Source organism: Patiria miniata, unplaced genomic scaffold (genome assembly GCF_015706575.1).
Source record: "Patiria miniata isolate m_02_andy unplaced genomic scaffold, ASM1570657v1 HiC_scaffold_7, whole genome shotgun sequence".
Lineage (NCBI taxonomy): Eukaryota > Metazoa > Echinodermata > Asteroidea > Valvatida > Asterinidae > Patiria > Patiria miniata.
In genome coordinates, this window is record NW_024037074.1 from 9,533,912 (window position 1) to 9,555,021 (window position 21,110).

General features: G+C 41.4%; 2 protein-coding genes across 4 annotated transcripts; one reads left to right on the forward strand and one right to left on the reverse strand.

Annotated features, from left to right (window-relative positions):
- Nucleotides 1-334: 334 nt before the first annotated feature.
- Nucleotides 335-14,914, reverse strand: LOC119744934 (lysine-specific histone demethylase 1A-like). Of its 2 annotated transcripts, none has more exons than XM_038221151.1 (13): nucleotides 14,400-14,914; nucleotides 11,732-11,876; nucleotides 10,880-11,013; nucleotides 10,148-10,226; nucleotides 8,793-9,178; nucleotides 7,367-7,509; nucleotides 5,813-5,903; nucleotides 4,960-5,094; nucleotides 4,038-4,111; nucleotides 3,464-3,708; nucleotides 3,151-3,338; nucleotides 2,477-2,719; nucleotides 335-872 (listed from the first exon to the last, which is right to left on the reverse strand). In XM_038221151.1, exons 1-13 carry the CDS (start codon nucleotides 14,715-14,717, stop codon nucleotides 543-545), a joined length of 2,511 nt encoding a protein of 836 aa, XP_038077079.1. In that variant the 5' UTR covers nucleotides 14,718-14,914; the 3' UTR covers nucleotides 335-542. The 2 variants fall into 2 exon arrangements, with proteins under 2 accessions (XP_038077079.1, XP_038077080.1); XM_038221152.1 differs by having other exon boundaries at nucleotides 8,802-9,178; nucleotides 14,400-14,913.
- Nucleotides 14,915-15,102: 188 nt separating this feature from the next.
- LOC119744935 lies at nucleotides 15,103-19,721 on the forward strand. 2 transcript variants are annotated; one of them, XM_038221154.1, is made up of 6 exons: nucleotides 15,103-15,315; nucleotides 16,047-16,193; nucleotides 16,886-17,197; nucleotides 17,577-17,855; nucleotides 18,459-18,837; nucleotides 19,300-19,721. In XM_038221154.1, exons 2-6 carry the CDS (start codon nucleotides 16,053-16,055, stop codon nucleotides 19,404-19,406), a joined length of 1,218 nt encoding a protein of 405 aa, XP_038077082.1. In that variant the 5' UTR covers nucleotides 15,103-15,315; nucleotides 16,047-16,052; the 3' UTR covers nucleotides 19,407-19,721. The 2 variants fall into 2 exon arrangements, with proteins under 2 accessions (XP_038077082.1, XP_038077081.1); XM_038221153.1 differs by lacking the exon at nucleotides 15,103-15,315 and adding an exon at nucleotides 15,343-15,538.
- Nucleotides 19,722-21,110: the final 1,389 nt, after the last annotated feature.

A 21,110-nucleotide genomic window follows, 5' to 3' on the forward strand; every position in this document is an offset into this window, starting at 1 on the left:
CCATACAAGTGTGCACAACACATGTAGTATTCTGTGGTATTTGGTCATTGACCCCCAAACAGCCCTTAGGACGTTCTAAAGAACAAAATACCAAAAAGTGCTATAATACGTGCTAGGTTAATGAAAAACAATGAGTATGAAGACCTTATCAAACTCTTTATAAATGGCAGTAAAGAGAAACAACAGTGCATAAATAATGACAGGTTTATAAAAAGCCTGTTTTAAATGGGGAACTGTGTCTCTTAACATTAATCTTCACTCCCTTGGCAGTCTTTACAGAGACGCTTCCAGATTCACAACACAGAATATACATTGCATGACTTTCCAGCTGGTAAAACCTGTTTTTGCTTGGCAAATATTTGATGTTCTTAGGAAAGTCTTGAGCTAAACAGTCCGAGAAGTTAGCCCAAGAATTTCCAGCTAGTAAAACCTGTTTTTTGCTTGGCAAATATTTGATGTTCTTATGAAAGTCTTGAGCTAAACAGTCCACAAAGTTAGCCCAAGAATTTGTGACCGTAGAAATGCTCCAACATGATGTGGGTCTACGATGACTGATGAGCCATGGGGGGAACCTGCCTCGGAGGGGCGTAGGGCGAGCCAAGGAACTGGTCTGCGATGCGGCCGGCCTCCCGCAGCCCACTCAAGAGGGCGCCGTGCACAGTGGCCGGGTAGTTTCGGATCGTGTGCTCGCCGGCAAAGAACAGGCGGGGCATGTTGTTGGGCTGAGGGGGCGCGCCCTGGACCACCGGGGTGGGCGTGATGGGGGTGGCCATCAGGTCGTAGTCGTTTCCGGACGAGCCCGCGGCCACGTAGGAGTAGGACCCTCGGGACCAGGGGTCTGCACGCCAGCGGGTTACCACTGCTTCCTTGGGCTGGGAAAGGAAACATTAATTAGGTAGCAATGGAAATAATCCTGACCACAAGAATTTGGAGGTACAGTGGAACGCCGCTATAGCGAACATCGTGGGATCCACAGAAAGTGTTCGTAATAACGGTCGTTTGGTACAACGATTTTGAAGCACCAGTACCCTCTTTTGACCAATAGTGAACTGGCATTTCTCACATCCCGCGGCTGCACGAGGAGTCATCAGGAAAATTTAGCAACGGGTGGTTTCCCTATATTCTTTGGGGAAATAATAGCCATATATCGCTCTTCAACATTCAAACACGATGTAACTATGGGTCGCTTGATGTTCGGGAATTAAAAGTGGCCCAAATGGTGTTTAATACATGTACAACCGGTAGATTTTTTGTTAATCTGTGGAATTTTTCCAACAACAATGTTCGGTACGTTTTGTACATTAAAACCGGGAGCCAAGGATGATGTTCAGTATAGCCGAATGTTCGGTATAGTGGTGTTCGGTATAGCGGCGTTCCACTGTACCACTGATATATTCAGGTAGTGCATGCGACTATGGCAATGTGCAAAAAAGTAAATCCTGACATGCGCCTCCACTGGCTGCCATTACGTACATCAACGCTTACAGTATGGAATTCGTGCACAAACAGTATTATTTTTTTTTACCATTTCAAACTCCCCAGTGGGTACACACAACTAATGTTGTTCTGACTGTACTTGAACCTGTTGCATCCTTGCGTGAGCGTCAAGTCCAGCATTTCAGGCCTTCTAAGATGGCTTCCTAGTGACTTCAGCCTTTGATTTTGACACGCTCCATTCTCCCATGAATCACGGCCCTAAACTATGTTCAGTATTCATTTTCTTACAAATACAACCAACATGGAGCCAATCCTTGCACGAAAGTAGTTGGTTTAGTCTAGTCAACTATTCAGAACCAGTCTACTGAGGCCATTGGCATTATAATGCATAGGAAAGAACCGGTAAAATGAAGTTTAGAGATGGTGCTTTGTTCATATTTTGAGTACAATTGCTATGTACAGGCTGGCATAAGTTATGTCGTGAATCAACCACAAGTTCTCCATTGGACCTTAAAGATATAGTCCATCATTTGTAATTTGTGCATTTTGTTCGTTTGAAGCAACAAAAGTGCTCAAAATCTAAAGAAGGGTACTGAACAACTAACCTGATGAAGTTTCAGCTCAGCTTCAGCTGTATATTCCGAGAAACCCAGCATTCTAGGATCTCAATTTCAAATCACTGATCCGACGAATTATAGCAACCGTGCATGCGTGTGTGTCGTGCCAATTCTTGCGCGCGCTTCGCCGAATAACAAAAGGAACTACTAATTTAAATTACCTACGGTGCGTCTTAAGAAGCACCGTTGGAAAGGCCTTCTTTCGTTGATTACTTCAAAATGACAGCTTGCCAGAAAGAATAATTTCACAGGGAGTTTAGTCCCCTTACTATCTTTCAACCAAGTATGTTTTTCAACAATAATCACGCCAGTTACTTTTCGGATGGCTGCAAATGATGGACTATAGCTTTAAACATACTTGATCTGATCAGTATTCTACCATTATTTGAGGGAAGTTAATCACAAGTGCCCAGTATAAATACCTGTGGAACTGTGGATGCACCAAAGATTCCCTTGAGCACCGACAGACACCGGCCAACGATGACATCGTCGCTGACGTTCTCCATGATCTGCGCAGCTTCCCCGGCGACCAGAGCCAGGAGTACCGGCGCCTTGTACAGGTTCCAGAATAGGAAGAGCTCGCCGCGGCTGGCCGTGGTGCTGCCGACGTGGCCAAAGAGATTAACCGAGGGGTCCCAGAACGCCTTGTCAAAACACAGCACCACCTAAAATACAGAATGAATCAATTCGCTACAAAATTTAATTTAAACTTGGGCTTTGCCAGGGTTCGTCCCTTTACTTTTTTCTTCGCAAGCCAGCCGGACTAGTGAACCAGACTCTTAACGTAAAGTCTGTCACACGCCAATATTGCACAATAGGTCAGTGTTTATCTTGGCATGATTCCTTGGCATGAAACGACTGAGAATATTTCTATTCCCCCTGGATGGGATGCCAGTCCATCGCAGGTTACTCCCCAGCTACTGCCGGTACCCATTTATACTCCTGGGTCGAGAGAGGAAAATGGGGGTGAAGCGGCTTGCCCAAGGACACAACATATGACCAGCAGCAGGATTTGAAACCTTCTGAGCATGAGTCACGAACCCTAGTTCAAAGGGAATGTATACCTGTATCAAGACACTCAAACTTTTGAATATACCTTGTTGAGGTTGCCGTAGCCCATGCGGTGTATGGCGCTGGTCTTCCATTCCGGAAGGGGCGGCACAAACTGCACCACCGGTGGGGATTGCTTCAGCACCCCCAGGGGCAGGGTGCACACCACCGCGTCGGCCTTGTAGGTGTAGGTGCCACTTTGACCTTTGGCACTCTGGGTCACGACTTCCACTCCTGAAATGGATCCAAAATTACTATTATTTAAAATACACTTTTACCTCTGAAAATTAAATTTTTAGCTATTTTGATAAATTGCCTTATTTTTTCAAAAGCAAGTAAGAATGGTATCAATAACAGACCTGTGTTGCTGGTTTTAATCTGTCGGACGATCGTATTCAACTTGATGTCCAGTCCCTCGGACAGGGCGATGGGGACGCAGGAGTAGCCATTCCGGACAGTCAAGTGGCTACCGGTGAACTCAAAGTCGTCGTCCTGGTCCCAGTGCTTGAGGGAGAGGGTGGAGAGGGGCGTGGCGTTGGCAAACTCCAGGTTGGCAAAGTGCCAGTCTAGGATCTGACGGTCACGTGACGAGAGGTAGACATCACTGGGAACAATAAGCAGAAAAGAAAAGAAAAAAAATAGAAAGCACAAAATTAAATGACATGCAAGTTAGCTTTGCTTGGCAATTTTTGTTATCCCACTCGCGCTCGTGGAACACGAAAAATGTAGTGTCTCGTGCTTCCGGCATTCAGCCTCGTGGCATGTGAGACACAGGCGCACTACATTATTCCGTGCCCACTTGCGTATGTGGGATGTCTAATATGAGTAAAAATGAGTTATTATGAAGATGTTCACTATCCTCCAGACAAATGGTGAAAAATACAGCCTTTGTCAAGCAAACATTGATTTGCAGATAACTTGGCATACATGTACCTCGGTGGATTGTTCTCCAGCTCTTGCATTTTCTCATCCACTTCTTTCTGATTGAACACCAGTACATCATAGTCCTGTTGAAAAAAAAACAATCGTCATTACTACTTATCCTTCCAAATTCTTCACAATTCACCAGGGATTTTGGAAGATGTTAAAGGATTAAGGAAAGTAAAGGCCAGTCACCAATACTTTTCATATATGGGGCCTGATGCAGCTAAATAAATATGTAGGAGAAAGGGGCTGCTCCAGCTGCTGGTTAATCCTCAACTATCCTTTGGAGGCATTTTTAATAATAATAATAATACCGGAGTCTTATATAGCGCACATATCTACCAACAATTAGGTACTCAAGGCGCTGGAGATTATGTATATTATTAAAGAAAGTAGTGTAATGGGTTTATATATTGTTCAGAATTATCTAGTTACCAATTACAACTTTTTTGTCAACTTTAAACTCTGACTTCTGGCGCCTAGAAATAGTCTACCATTTGTTTAGTAGTGTTTAACTGATAATAGGATTGGCATATCAGATTGGGCCAATATTGAGCATATCATCAAAATTACCAAATAGGCCAAAACCTACTTCTGTTGCTGAAACGTATTCCGGTACATGAATTTTGTTCAAAAGTTTCAAGTGATTGTGATTTTTGGTTCAATACGTTTGATGCATCACCAAATGTTAAACAGACAGCCAACGGCATTCATCCATGTCTTCGGTTTATCATTTCATGCTTGTCCCATCGAGGAAAGACTTACTGTGAGGCCAAGAACACCAAGCATCACGATACAAATGCTTGTTGTGTGATGCCATACTCCTGCATTCTAATGTTGCGATTATTAGCAAATCGCAATAACCCCAAATGAATCAACGCGATTATTAGCAAATCGCAATAACCCCAAATGAATCAACGCATTCATGTACCTTTAGGGCAGCATTCAGGTCTCTCATCTTGCTGCGTACTAAGAACTCTGCGGTGATGTCTCTGGGCGTCTTGCTCTCTGACACCTCCTTGTACTGCTTGTGAAGTTCCTTGATCTTGTCTTGTAGTACCAACAGCTGCAATAAGTAAGTTTTCAAAAAAAATTTTCACTGCCCTTGTATTTGGTTGGCAAAGCGGTGATAAATTGTTTTTGGTGCGGTCTTGAAGTTAAACATGCAATAATACATACAAGCAAGGTCCAATTTCAAGGCGCTGCTAAGCACTCGATTTTCTGCTAACAGAGCCTCAGTCTGTTTCATGAAGACCGTAAGCAGTGAGCACAGCAAAAGGCATACTTTACCCCAGAGGTAAAAGTTGCTTAAATCGATGACGTAACAATAGAAATCTCCATGCGCACACAACCGTTAGCACAACCACGCCATGAAATAGTGCTTAAAAGCCGAACCCTGCTCAATCCAACAGGACCCAACTATCTTACATATCTGTTGGGTCCTGTTGGATTGAGCAGTACACCCCTTGTGTATATATTCCTGTGGAAATCTGGATTCAGCAGGTAACTAAAAGGCAACGCATCAAGGAAAAAACATTATTGGGGAGGCCAAAATATCATGGAGGGTAATGGGAGCAAACAGCAAGGGTGTGAGTGACCACTGATAAAAATAGCTGAAAACAGCTGAAAAAGGTGTAAAAAAGCTGAACTTTGGAAATCTCCTATACTTTTGTTCACAGCAAGTGAGGGAAAAAAGCTGAAATCCAAAACAAAAAATGCTGAAATCAGCTTTAAAGCTGAGATTTCACACCCCTGAAACAGGGAGACAGCCCCTCTAGCATTACCTTAGCTTGGTTTTCTTTAGTCTGTTCCTGTAGACCGATGACCGTCCTCAAGTAATCGCTCTTCTTCTCTTTCACCTGTTTTTCTTGAAGTCTGGAAGGAAGGCACAATTTCACAAGATTTTAGTCTCAGAAAACATTCACAAACTGAGAATGTCTGGCAGGTCCCACAAGGAATACTGCCTCTTCTAACAAGTCAGTTAGGTATTCTAGCTTCACACATGTCTATGGTGGATATGGCAATCAAATCTTCATTCTGCAATTTTTCATGCAATATAAAAGAAGACGGGAACTTATGTTCACACAAATGTTGAAGCATTCAAAACACTGTAAAACATGGTATTGTGCACAATTGTTCACAATCTGTACTTATTGATTAAAACCCTCCTATTGTTCGAACAGTCACAGACAGTCAAAAATTTCTTCCACTTCCCCTGCCATGCATTTGTCTACATACAAGTAAAAAAAAAAACCAGTCGGATCACATTCGTGTAAACACTGTGACCAGTCAAATTTCATCAACAGACAAAAGAGGCAATAATGTATTACATTTATATAGCCCTGTCTACAGGCGTTTCAAAGCTCTCTCTATTTTTTAGAGACCGGTAAATGAAGATGATGAAAATATGAAACAAATGGGACCTTCGGCTTCATGTCCCATCCCATGGACGAAGCAATAATGGTTAAGTGCCTTGCCCAAGAGCACAAGCACCACGTTCCCCAGTCAGAATTTGAACCCGTGTACCACGGCACACGAGTCGAACACCGTAAACGTTGGATCACAGCGCCCCACTAACTGATAGGTACATGTACAGCTGCCATATCAATCACCTGCGGTCAAAATGTTGAATTAAGTCACTTGATCGATTTTGAGCGCCGTGATGGCGTAGCTGAGTTTAAAGGGACACTAGGTCCTGGAACAGCCCAATTGGGCTACAAAACGCGCTATGAACGAGATGATGATAATCGGAAATAACTTTTAAAAGTAGGATATAAACATCCACACAACTATCCTTTCAAAACTGGGCGTTTTTGTGTTATTTCTGTATTATGTGTGCGAGAACGAATTTCGGGGTCCACTTTTGCGACCCCATAAATTCGAGCTGTTTGGATGCTAGTTGTGATTTCATTCGTATGCGTAAAGCGTTCGCCTTTTGCGGACGTTGAAGAAACCACAACTTTTTGCATTGGTGATTGGTCACCGCGCGCTGTTCCCGAGACACACAACGTGTATAGCGTACATGAGAACGACACGAAAAACATATTCGTACTCCGTCATGTCCGATGTAAACAAGCGGGTTTTTTTTGTCTTTTCTCGGGAACGGTAAGACATTAGGTTGGTTTCCTTTCAACCAGATGTTTGAAATAGGCTAAGTAAACAACCCAAAACATAACATTTTTGGGGATTTCAGGACCTAGTGCCCCTTTAAGTCAACAAATTATATCTATGTACAAGAAGTTTATCTCAACTGTAGATGCGACTGTCCAAACCATAGTTGGGATGACGCCATAGTTGTGGTGCAACATTTCTCTTCCCTTTCCATTCCCATTTCTTACTTGATGACAAGTTCCAACGCTTGGCCCAGCGACACCGGCTTGCCGTGGATGAAGTTGAAGTCGAGTTGATGAGACATGAAGGACGTAGCCTCCAGAAGACGGTTGAACTCTCTCTCCACCATCTCATCTTTGTCTTTTGGTATCTGCACGCAAACAAAAACAGAGAAATCATTTCTTGCTCTCCGACGATAATTGTCTTGGTTAAAAATGTTAGTGATCTGGAATGCTTCGGCGGGGCGCATCAATATTTTATAGTAGCACGCCCTCGCATGACAGGTTTTGACCATCCTATTTGCTAGTATGCTAGTATGAGCAGTTTAAAATTGATCATGTGAGAATGCCCTACACCAGCATGCGGCACTGCAGCTCTGAGGCAATCAGATATCACTCACTAGCGTCTTGAAGAAAGACTATAATGTTTTATGTCAAAAGTTCCCTTGGGACACAGAATTTTCGTTTGTTTTTGTTGCAAGCAGAGTGTTGTCTTAGCTGATTTCATACATATATTTCAAAGAAAGCTAACCATACTGAACGGATGTCATCTTTTCGCTCAATTTGTTTAGATTTTGATGAATGCATGTTTTAAATTATGAAATTAATTGTTGAATTAGTATTTGTGAGTGTTAATCCACCCTAAAACCACCAAACAAAATTAAAATTGTGTCAGTTTAAGCTTAAGTTTAGGGGAAAATCTAACATTTTAAACATCTTTCTTATTTTTATGAATATATCAATTACCCAATCAATTTTATGAAAGCGGAAAACTTTAAAATTTGAATTATGTACAATGTAGGATTCTAATTCAGAACTAAATCAATGAAAAGAATCAGAACAACAAAACAAAAACATGTTAAACTTACAAACTACATGTACTATTGAAACAACACTGAGAACAAAAAAAGAAGAAACCAATAACAAAGAGAAAAAAATAACAAAAAATAAACAAAAGCAAAACAAAAAACCAGCCCCCAACCACTTAAAAATACTACAAATGAAAGGAAAAAAAACATTAGGAGAACTGTTTTCCAAATATTACTTAGTATCAGCTTGGCAAACACTAAAAGAGATCTGTATGATTAATATGATTATTATCATACCAAATATATAGTTTTCTTCAATTTGTTGATTATCAAACCGAGGCAAACAGGTTCCTTCAGCAGCGTTGATTTTTAAGAACGTCAACGGTGAAACTATCTTTCAATATTTTAAACAGTTTGTTGGAACACATTCCTGCCACTGCTTTCTTGTAATGACCAACAGCTCTCCCTAAGCAAAATATTCTGTCTAACTTCACTCACCGGTAACTTCTAGCAATCATATTCAACTGCAGAGTTAATAGTAAGACAACTTTACCGTTAGTAGAAACACGGTGATAGTTAGGGTCGCGGGATCTCCGCCCGAACACATAGGAAATTTCAATACTTGCCGTCCATACCGTTTGACCTCCACTCTCAAACAGGGGACACTTCTGCTTAATTTTGGTCAGCTCCATGTTGACCTGCTTGCTGACGATGGTCATGGGGTTGCCCCCCAGCCCCGTCACCACCATGGCCCCCAGGTCGGCCACGTAGTTGTTCTTGCGGTAGGTGGTGACGCGGCCCCCGACGCGGTCCCGGGCCTCCAGGATGGTCACGTCCATGCCGAAGGTCTGGAGTTGGGAGGCTGCGGCCAGACCCGAGATGCCGGCACCGACGATCAGCACTTTGCCCAGGGTCTTGGTGGGGAGGGGCTTCAGGCGCTTGTAGATGCCGAAGTTGATCAGTCCGTGGCGCTCCAGGTAAGCATGGACACGCATCACCAGTTGGACATCGCCTGTATGCACACATTTCCATTCAAACCAACTAGGTTAAAACTTAGTCCATGTTTTCAAGGTAGTTTTGAGTAATTGAAGAGCCGTGGTACCCCCACGGGGTGTTCTCTAGGCACCCTGCCAAATGCAACAGAATGCAGTGCCAGCCTTGGTACCAAGCACCTACCCTGCCAAATGCAAAGGAATGCAGGCATGGAATGCATGCAGATCAGGACAATGCTAAATGCAACAACTTGCAACAACTTTTTTACTAGTGGTGTATTCTGTAGCATTTAGCAGGGTTAGGGTTAACACTAACTCCCTAGGCATTTTTGCTAGGATGCAACCTCCATCCTGCAAAATCCTCCAACTGCCTCCATGTAAAAATTGCACATAGCCTCAATCCTCCAAAATCATCCATTATTTCTTGAATGAGGTCCTTGGAGGGGTGACCACTACCTTAATCCTGCAAAATTTAGCAATGTGTTGAGGCAGAGCCAGTGACATCCTGGAGCAGTGCGGAGGATTTCAAGTATAATCTGGGCTTACTGTTGTTTATGCACAGCTGCGCATAAACAACACAAGGTCAGGCCTAAGACCTTGACACAGTGCATCCTCCGAAATCAGTAACACACTTGCCATATAGCCGCAATCCTGCAAAATTCTCCAAATTGCATAGAGGATTTTGGAGGATTTGGGAAGGTTAGGTTAATACTTGAAGTTTTTGCTTGGAACAAATCACAGGAATTAACAAAAACACTGAAAAAAATCACACAAATAATCTGGCTAAAGCCAAAACCTTCTCTTAAAATTATTGTGGATGCTTCTCATAAGACATCTCCCACCAACTACATATTAAGAATGTTATGTTAACAAATCCACAAATCCTACGTCATAATGGTCCAAATTTCGTCACCAGCTTTACGCATCCAATGAAGTACACATGCACAAGTAAAAAAGTTTCAAGAAAGGTCAATGAAAGACAAACTTACTGTTGTACGGAGCTTCAATCTGCGGCAGTGCATTCTCAAATATCAACTGAAGCTTGGGATTCTCAAACCACAGTTGGAGCTGGAAAGAAATACAAATTATCTGTGTAGTAAAGTCCATCACAAGTCACTCAGAATTCCAAGTTCACAAGTCCAGTCACAAGTAACAGGTAATGAACATTGACTAAGGAATGCTTTTGTCACAATTTATTTGAATAGCATGTGACCTTGACCTTGGACATGTGATGGATTGGTGATGGTCTCAACTACATGTCAAACACTGCAATATGCTGTCTGTGACAATATATTTGTAGTACAACTACAATGCAGTTGTTGCAAGGAGCCCATAAGGCTTTATATGTAGCTTCGATTGGCTCAATTTTTATATGGCCCCCGCATGAGATAACCAGCCAACATACCAACGCAAATGTCACAGTGCATTGTTTGAGTTCTGTCCGATTATGGCAATTACGTCTGTATTCAGAGTGTTGTTAAGCAAGCCCAAGGTGGAAGTGTTTATGTTGGGCCGGATCGGTGGATCTGTGCCATCATGCAATCGCGCGGAAATGCACTTGCGCAATCGGTCGGTCCTGAAGGAAATCTGAGACTTGACTTGCCTTTTTCAAAACAATCCTCCAGAGCTGTGAATTAGAAAGAAAAGGTGATCGACTGATGGCGGCGCGATCGACCAATGGCGGCATGATCGACCGATAGGGCCCTACATTTACCACTTACCAGTCTGTTACGGATGTACAGGAACAGTTTCTGTGTCTGCGCTGGACTCTGAATGATATCAGGAAAGCAGGCTGCTTCCTGAGCTGTCATCTTATCGCTGGGAAGACGTGCTGAAAAGGCTGCTCCATCAAGACCTATACAAATCAGACCAAACCATGTAATTATTGGATTATTTGTCTTTTCCACTGCAAAGGTTTTGGGGCTGTTAACATTTCAACCAATGCGATTAGAGACATTGAATGGCGATCGTGTAGTGTTGGGCCCGGTTCCTATAAGGGAACAAAATCCACTTTAAAATTATTGGACCTACCAAACTAGTTGGCGACATTCTCAATAAACAGGTAGGCCTATGTCACAGACAGAGGGCAGGGTTTTGATTTTTTGAGGGAAATTTGGGGGTAAAATGACAATCACAGCGCGGTGACAACACGCGACCCCAAAATAAAGATAGCGATCACCGCGTGATGTACCGTGAGCACGCACGGCGCGCTGAATCACAAGGTACAAACCGCGCAGGAAAATTGTGATTTCTACCCCAAGAATCTGTTCAAAATTGCAAACAGGGTGTCATGAGAATTGAGAAAAGTCTGCTTTTGATTGTAAAAGTTGATTTTTGAGCAATAAAAAACATTTTAGACTCTAATTTGATCAAAACAAAACAGGGGCCCTACACTTCACGATCGCCCTTTGAATGGTGAAGAACACAAAAAAATGGAAACATTATCATTTGTGGATACACTATGTGATGATGCGACAAACTCCCAAAAAGAGTTTGTATGTTTTTGCACCAGTTGTGTTTACACTAAAGTTGTTTAACAGTAAATATTTTTCAAGGAAATCCCTCAGTCCTACCTTTGGGTTCTTCCAAATCACTTTCCTCTGGCTCATCTTCTGCTGGTTTTGTGACTTTTTCTTTCTTGAGTTGTCTCTCTTCCTCTGAGAAGTACTCGTCTTCCGAAAGATTGGCCAGCTTTTCATCCATCTCCCGATACTCGACCTGAGCGACATTGTGAATGATAAGTAAGTTGTTCACGGTAAAGATTTCCTGTTTGGTTTCTGTTTCAATACTGTTTGATAGTCCACAGAATACCGACTTTCATGGAAAATAGGCCTACATGTACATGTATTATAAATCAAAAACATGATCAGAATGATTAAATTCAATCAGAGGGAAACACAAGGGCAATTCCACACCAAAGTGGACATGACACCAAAAAATTCAAATACATGTGACTTAAACAAATTTGGCATCAAATGAAAGCTAGAAGTCTATATTTTCAAGATTTGAAGTTGGAATTTTATTTTTTATACATTTCATTACCAAAAAATAGGATGATGTAATAATCCTGTTTTAATCCTAAAAATGTGATTAATAGTGATATGAAAGTATTCTACCAAAACACACACAAAAATATGTACTAATGCCATCAGTTTCTGTCATGAGAAAGTATTGGTCTTGAAAAACCGACTAAAACTTGTTTTTAACATTTTGCGTAATTTGCTTCGCTTCAGTGACTTCAAATATTTCAGCCTTCGAAAATGTCCTTCCGTTACCGAAAATATACATATTTTTAATTTATTTTTAAAACTTGCAGTATGAATGCATTGAAAGTTATTGTGCAAAGCAAGTTTAGGTAGGCCTTCAATATGACATTATAACTGACACTGCTTTTCTTCTCGTTTTTTAATTACAATTAATTAAATCACGTCCTTCCGTTACCAAATTGGTAACGGAAGGACGGTAACGGAAGGACAAATCGTATTTTTATCAAATGTTACGACATTTGCGCTCATGTTTGAAAAATGAAAATCACTGCAAATACGTGCATGTATAATGAGCATTGAAAGGACATTCATGTGACCCACCTTCACAAAAGCGGGATAAGCAGGGCAAGGTGTTTATTACAAAGGAAGGCACAGGCATGTACAACATGTACAATGTACATGTACATATATGCTGATGTACCAGTACTTGTACATGTATGGAGTTGTTGCAGAAAATCAAATCATAAAGTTGCTGCCATCAGCATTCATGGACAATAGAGAAAGATACGAATTCTGTGAAGCCATTCCAGAAGCAAATTAAGTCAAAAATGAGATGGCAGAAAGTACCGGTACTTTGGGGCACTTTCATTCAATTTACATGTGTAAGACATGTGAGGTGCAATCTTTGACAAATTATGCCCAAGTTAACAATTTCAGTTTGGATGTTTATAAATTAATTGTTACTACTCTAAATCATTGTAATTTGATTTCAAACATTGATTTTAGAGTTCAATTAAAAGCAACACCTAACTGAAGCCATCAGTACAACCGGTAGATGTTTTTACCTTAAATGTACATGTAGGCTGGTCCCCCCCCCCCCCCCCACCCTTTAGGTAAACCACTGAACCTACCGGTATTATTATTAAAAGTTGTTGGTGAACATGTAACCAATATACTCAAGAGTTGAAATACTGTGTATTTAAACTTTTAAGGATTGAGGTGATGGGTTTGAAGTCCATTTCTGTAGTTGTCTTGTGTTCGTGAATTATGTGTTTTGGGTTGTTTTCGTTTTTCTTTTGTTATCATTAATTAGCAGGCTTCTATCTTTATCTCAATAGTTTCTTGGGTATAATTATTTATGCCAGGTCTGCATATTGTTGATTTCACATTCAGTTACACATTTCAGTAATTTGTTTCACTTGTATAATTAGTGTAAATTCACATTTTGTTCATGCTGTAATTGAGTAAACCTTTTGTCCTTCCGTTACCGTCCTTCCGTTACCAAATCATAATCTGCTTAAAACGTTGTAATTATATTACCGAAACACTTAAAGTCAAATGAAAGGCGGTATAGTATAGATAAAGCTTCAGGGATTCCATTTCTTACCTTTAAAATATAATTGCCCCATAAAATTCACAGAGTTTACGCAAAACGCGAGTAAGTTGAAAAACCCTTGTCCGTTTTACCGTCCTTCCGTTACCGACCTCATTAATATTCATAATTCAAAAACGGGAGGCATTCTTTCCCCCTCAAAAGTGTGGAAAATGAAAGTAGCATTATAGCAATACAATTGTGACATTTGTTTGCTGTAACTATGAACAGTGTCTGTGATACACACATTTGAAATTTTGTTTAATGAGTGAAAACGTCCTTCCGTTACCGTGGAATTGCCCACAAACATGCCAAAACATTTATTTGTTATCAAATTCAAAAACAAATAGAGAAGTTAATGTAAAAAGTAGTTTGAAAGGAGCCATGAAATGACAATAGGGCCTACATGAAAGATCTGAAATGTAAATAAAAGCAAATACTGGCATCAAATTCAAGTATTTCAAACAAAACAAACAGCAGTGCATTTCAAATTTGATCATAACAAAACTGACTTTATAAGGCCTATAAGTATACCTTAATTAAAAATACAATATTTTTGTTATTACTATCCATATTTTTTTTAATAATAATTAGGATATTATCACTATATGCATATTTTTCATTGTCATTTTCCCCTCATCATTCATGTCATTCATGGCTTGCCTTTGCCCGCTTCCTCTTGCTCTGTCTTCGGGGAGCATCGTGCATTCCTGGGGCTATTTTGAAGGTTTTCTGTACATGTGATCCCGAACCCTGACTGTGGCCGTGGCCATGGCCATGGCTATGCATTCCGTGCGAGATGGAGTGGCTATGTCCGCCCGAGCCGCCGCCGCCACCACCGTTGGCCGCCAGTGTGACACTCGGTCCCGATCCGCTGCTCCCAGATGCCGAACTCCCAGCGTCGGAAGACTGCGGACTTATCCTCTTTTTTGCCTCATCTCCGCTACCACCGTTGTCCTTTTCCTTTTCCTTACGCTCCATGATGTCTACGGACAATGTGTTGCTCCCTCTTTGGCTTAAAAATCCGACGAAATTAGGAATGTTGATTTCTCATCTCGACATTTTACAGGACAAAGAAATTTCCGTACGTGCAAAGATATACGTACGGCGCGTGCAATGTACAATGTAGCACTGCACCGTGTCCTCGGCCTCCGAAATGATTACGGAACAAAAGGAGTATCGGTTACTATCGAGTATCGATTATACTTTTCAATATCGGTTTTCACATGTCATACTTTCGTTATTTTTCTCTTCCAAACTGAGCTTTGTACATCTCATTTGTTATTATTACTTTAATAGAAAGTCCACAAAATTTCTCTAATCATTGAATCGATTGGTTCTACAATTCTCTTAATTGATCGATTGTAAAGTCGAATCGGTAGGCGATCGATTATTTCTCGGTTAAGCAGAAGGTCACCTAAGACTGCTGCCCTTTAAAAACTTATTTTGTAAACACGGTGATTCCCTTTTGGAGATGGGCTCTTGCAAATTCTGTTGAGATGGTTCCCATTGCAAACAAAATCTTATTTGTGATTCATAATGATTCAGAAAAAGTCGAAAATATGGCTTGAAACGGACGGTAAGATTGTAATGAATCAACGTGCATTGTGGGTAATCATGAATGATTGATTAGATAAATAGATTTAGATCCACCATCTTTGATGATTTTAAAGATTCCGTGCGAAATTTAATCTCACAGGGTGAGAAAAAGTAAAAGGGTATCATTTTTGGTGCATTTTCCGTGCGCCATGGATTTTGGTGTTCGGTTGGAACATGTATCTTTCAATCCGTTGCCTCAGAAAGTGAGTATTATTGACAGTTTTCAAGTTAAAACTGCCGTAAATCGGGGTCGTCGCTTGTCGCGGCGCGGTGTTTTTACACACTAGCGCCGTACACAATACGTACGATCTTTTCAATGGGCGTGGTTCTGACGGTGCCGGTGGGGGTATATGAAAGAAGAAGTACCTGGTTGTCATGGCTGTGTACAATTCGTATGGGGGGTATGGAGTGGGGTTGGGCAATCATGCATTTCCTAACAATTGAAATTGGAAATGTTTCTCAGTTTCCATTCCAAATTAATTTCCATGGCATTTTTTTGTTTAAATTTTTATATTTCCAAATTCCAAATTTCCATTCCAAGGGCAAGGTTGATTTGAGTTGAATTCAGTGTTTGTTTAACTTTCTTACATTGTATAGATTTTTGTTTGTTTTAGTATTTTGTTATTTCTATATATTTCTTGCCAACCCCCCCCCCCCCCTTTCGTCAGGGACTGCGCATTCTAAAAACAGCAATCTTTATTTTATCAACAGGTTCCTATGCGCTACTCCTTCAGCTTGGACCAGAAGAGAATCTTGATGAAGCACTATGAGAACGGCATGCATGGGCAGAGCCTGGCCTACCAGGACAAGATTGTGGCTTGTGCTCAAGAGGCTGGGGTAGACTTTGACATTGTCAGGGTAACTACTACTAGTACTAGCCTCATAAATGCAGCCCAGACAGAAGACTGCCTCTGTTTCCAGGGCCCCACAGCCACCTGTGGAAAAAAACACACTGGAATTTGTTTTCTTTTAACTGTACAGGTTTCTTCAGCCTTTCAGGCTTGTGAGAGCTACAGTGCCTAGGCGCTTTTGAGGAATCCTTGGTTTCATTACCAGAATTGATTAATAATAATCATAATTAATTGTTAGCTTAATTTCTGGGTTAGATGACTTTCCTGGTTGCTGAAACACAAAAGAAAGATGTTGACATTCTAAATGTCCATGTATAGTTTCCATTTTATTTCCAGAGAAAAGTTTGATAATTTCGGTCTTGAAATTTTATCTGGAGACTTTAACATGGAAACCAAACTTCTGGGCCTGCCCAGTCTTTCCCCTTTGTTAGTAACCAGGTAAGTATGCAACCAGTAGACGCAAGACAGTCCGTTATTCTCAACTAGGAGAAGCAAATTTTCCTGTGTTTTTTCCACAGGTGGCTGTGGGGCCCAGAATACGCAGTCTAGTATCCAGGACCCGTTAATGAGGCTGGTTAACCAAAGACTGATAAAACAGTTCACCTATGCCTTAAAATATTCAACATGTAGCTATTCAATGGTAGATTTGGTGCCTTGGTTCTAATTTGTGAATATCATTTATAATTTTTTTTTTTTTAGAACTGGATCGGTAACATGCGTCGCAAACGTCGAATGGAAAGCGCACAGAAGAACCCCATGCCTGGCATGATGCTACAGCACGACCAGTCAGCCGAGAACAAACGGCGTTACCTCCTGCCTTCTGGCGCCTTCAGTGGGCCACAGTACATCCTCCGTCACCCGCCAAACGGGGGGCAGCAGCCCACCCAGATAGGACCTGCAACCAGAGCCAGCGCCCCTGGCTCAAACATTTCTCTGCCCTTGAGGAACTCGCCCTTGGCCCCCCGAGACCAGAACGTCAACCAGCCAGTTGGCTCAGGGCAACAGAGTTTGGTAAGGATAGGAAGCCGCATTTAATTCGGTAAACGTTCAACTGAGTGTTCCCGTTTCTCTTACGCTGTACAAAGGTTGCCACTTTTCTCATTATGTGTGCATCGGGTACAACAATTTATATACAATGTATAATCTGGTTGAGTCAATTTAGAAGATGGTTGCCAATAATTGCAAAATGTATAAATTAAACTTCAAGGGATGTAATAACATTCTCCTAATTCTTTGTAAATTAAAATTGCTTACAGGCATCCTCAATTCTTTAAAAAAAATATATCAAGAAGGCAGGTCGCATGAATACGAGATTCCTTTCTAAATTTGTTGGTTCCGTTTAAAACGTTTGTGAAAATTTGTCAACAGATTCTGACTTTTTTTTGTGCAGCCAGGGTCAGGCACCCAGGCAGCGTTCCTGCCGACCCCAGCGAAACAGGAATCCGATGCCGACAAGAGCAGCTGTCTGGTTGCCGGCACGACGACTCATCATCAGCCCGCATCGCAGCCACAGCAGCAAGGAGCCCTGAATGCGACGGCTGTCGACCGATTCCCAGATGAGACGATCCCAGTCATGAGGAGTCAAGGTTTAGCGCCGAGTCTAGAGATCGACGACAGTGAATGGAGGCAACAGCAGATTCAGAGAATAATGCAACAAGTACAGCAATCTGTAAGTTTGTCTTGGAAGGGTTAGTCCCAGATCCATGCTCTGAAGCAAAGTTCAGGGACCCTACAAAATTTATTAAGAGACTCTCTAAATCTTTCATTTTGTACAGATTTGTCAGTTCAGGTTTTATTGTTATGGATTTATTTGGCAGCGTAATTTCTTTTCATGATAAAATAGGAGGTCTTCAAACAGTTACAAGTGTGTTTGCTGTCTGAACTCTTTATTGAGAATTTGTGTTTAACCCTAACTCCCCAGCATGATTTGCTAGGAACCATACCCATCCTGGCAAATTCCAACACCTTATGGGAAACTGCACACACATATTTCTGGCTTTGTTTCTGGAGGTGTGCCAACCCAATTTAAAAGACTGTTAGGCTGCATCCGAATCAGCTGTCTAGAGCTAGGTCTAGGCCTGCGCCCATTGAAAATACGCGGGGACGCGCTGACAATAGACGTAGCCGTAGCTCTGGAAGCCCGTTTCGGACACGGCCTTAGTTTAGGGGTACTGTACCATCCTGACAGATTCCAACAAAACATGCCGTTGGGGGTTTGGCTGAGTTCTGTCAGGGTGAATCAAGTTTACTCTTTTGTCCAATTGTCTAAAAGGTACATCAGTTGGAAAGTCTTGGTTGCGAGTGTGTGGTGGCCAGCGTCGTTCCGTCCGACGGCGGCACCTACATCACCGGTACCCCGGTAGCGGTCCAGTACTTCTCCGAGATCCAGAAGATCCAGGCCATGGCGGACTACGTCAACCCCGCCACCCCGCCTTCCGTTAGCAGCGACGGTGAACCCAACGATGGCGCAGAGGAGGTCGCCGATGGTCCTAACAGCTGCCAGCGGAACCAGCCGGGGCAGGGTACCGGCACAATGAAGGAAGAGATTGAGGGAAAGGAGTGTCTGGACAAGAGAGGGGGCGATCCAACAGATGAGGGTGACGAGGAGAAAGCGGACTTGGATCAGAGGGATGGAGAGGTCATACATGCTGGTAAGTTATCCTCAAATGAAAAATGACAACATTCCAATATTCCGTTTTGGGATATGGTGGACACAATACGGCACTGTTTGGTTTGGGTCAATTTTTGGTAAATGTGAAAGAATTTGCCTAAACCAAATACAGAAATTGAAAAGTGACCTTATTGTGGTCAGGGCTCAGTGACACATTGTATTGTAAAACCTTTATATTTCCACACTATTAACATCTGCTTCTGGGTGATGAGAGGCAATTAAAGAAAAGTGTCTAGCTCAAGGACACAGGGACCATGATCTTTTATTTTAAAGTTTCAATTTTAATTCACACTAGTCTAGAGTAAAAAAAAAAAGAAGTAACCAATGGACTACAAGGCCATTCAACTGAGTACTTATTCACTTTGACAAATGTTTTGGTCTAAATTTTCATTTAATTTTTGTTTTTAACTTAGCTGATTTTCTTGTATTTTTTTTTTTTCAGGGGAGGAGATTTACATAGTCAACAAGGAGCATTACATCATTGGAACTGGTACCTTGCTGCCGGCGCCCCACAGACAAATCGAATTGAAGAACGCACCGCTGTGTTGATGCACCAGGAAGGAGTTTCAGTCCCGTATCTCTGTGAAGCGTTTGTTACAAATGTGTAGAAAGATCTTCTATTTGAAATACTGCCGAAGTCATAGAAGTTAAGAAAATGACCACCACGAACATCCTGCGAAGGTTGGAAAGCCTTGATTAGCGTGAATATCCTAGATATTTGTGGGCACATGTGGTCTAGCAGTAGAGCACAGGCCCCATGCTCGTGGGATTGTGAGTTCGAGCCCCGTCGTGGCCATGCGTGTTGTGCCCTTGAGTAAGGTGCTTTACTTCAATTACTCCTCTCAACCCAGGTGTTAGATGGGTACCGGCATTATTCAATGCTTGGAAGGTAACAGACTCGCTGTGGAGGAGGTGTGGCGATCCCCCACAGCAGCATATGAGTCTGGCCCAATCGCTTTGAAAGAGAGATGGGCACTCCGTTCCTGTGAACACAGGTTCATCCCCTTTACCTTTTTTTTTAATATCCTAGAATGATTAGGAAAGTCACAGAAAAAATATCTTGAGAGAAGTATGCAAAAATCGTGAAACTATTCTGGATACCTCTGTGTTCTGGAAAGTTTATTGAAATCGTGTGATTTTTTGTCAGCCTTGGAAGAGAAGACATGAAACTACTATGTACCGTATTATGGAAATCATGAAAACTCTTTTTTTTGGACAATCTAAAGTGAATTATTGTATACAATTGATTTTTGTCTTGCCATTACCTGAGGTTATATAAAAAATATATGTACTTAAGATTTCTACGCTCGGATTCGAATTATGCTGTGCAGTACTGTGCATATTTGTGAGGCGTCTGGCAAAATGAAACGGAACTGGGCACTGGTTAAAGTAAATAAAAATTAAAAATAAACTGAATAGTGATGAACTTTTTCTGACCTTCAGATTAATTGATATTTGCAATCTTTGATATGTGTACTGCACAAAGAAATAGCATACAAGGTGCAGAATAAAATGTATTTCACAAGAAACAAATTGGCATCTTTCATTTTCACAACTAGGAAACTGGAACGTTCAGGCTTTTTTCAGTATTACGCCGTAACTTGTCAACAGAATGAAGTGCAACAAATAGTATTGTAGGGAAAATTGTATTCTCTTTCCTAAAACCCACAAACCTCTATTTCAACTTCTGCCCAATTCTGTCTCATTTGCCAGAATGCCTAACGTTTTACTTTGAAAAGATTCACGTACAATGAACAAGAGAAGGTGCAAACTGGCTACAATATCCTCAATTAGATAATCAAAACGAAATTATTTTTTATTAAAAATAGAATTTTAATTATCGGAATACTACAAATCTGCCCACCTTGCCATAAAAATGTGTTACATGGAAGACAGTAATGTTATCTTTTTAAATTGATTTATTTCTAGCAGTATTTCCACAGTTCACATGACTCAGATTTGTGTACTTAATTGTTTCAATTTGTTTATATTTACTGTATTTCGTCGTAAAAGACATTACATTCATGTGCCTTTCACTTTGAAATATAATCTTGCTTATGCCTGTGTGATACAGGAACATTTCTGCCATTAATTTATTGTATTGTATAATCTGTGAATTTAAAGTTGTGGAGTACATGAGCTTAAACATGGTGGTTAAAAAACCATTTGTTTGGATGATTTTTGGCGGGATGCTTTCAATGAATGTACTGGTCCCGTTCACTTTTCAAACGGGGACGTGAAGAGTGAAAAGTC

Coding starts and splice junctions, on each gene's coding strand:
- LOC119744934 (XM_038221151.1), bottom strand. CDS start 14,717: ATGGAGCGTAAGGAAAAGGAAAAGGACAACGGTGGTAGCGGAGATGAG. Junction 11,877..14,399: donor GCAAGAGGAAGCGGGCAAAG/GCAAGCCATGAA, acceptor AATGTCGCTCAG/GTCGAGTATCGGGAGATGGA. Junction 9,179..10,147: donor GATTGAAGCTCCGTACAACA/GTAAGTTTGTCT, acceptor GTGTGCATACAG/GCGATGTCCAACTGGTGATG.
- LOC119744935 (XM_038221153.1), top strand. CDS start 15,485: ATGGATTTTGGTGTTCGGTTGGAACATGTATCTTTCAATCCGTTGCCT. Junction 15,539..16,046: donor TCAATCCGTTGCCTCAGAAA/GTGAGTATTATT, acceptor TTTTATCAACAG/GTTCCTATGCGCTACTCCTT. Junction 17,856..18,458: donor TGCAACAAGTACAGCAATCT/GTAAGTTTGTCT, acceptor ATTGTCTAAAAG/GTACATCAGTTGGAAAGTCT.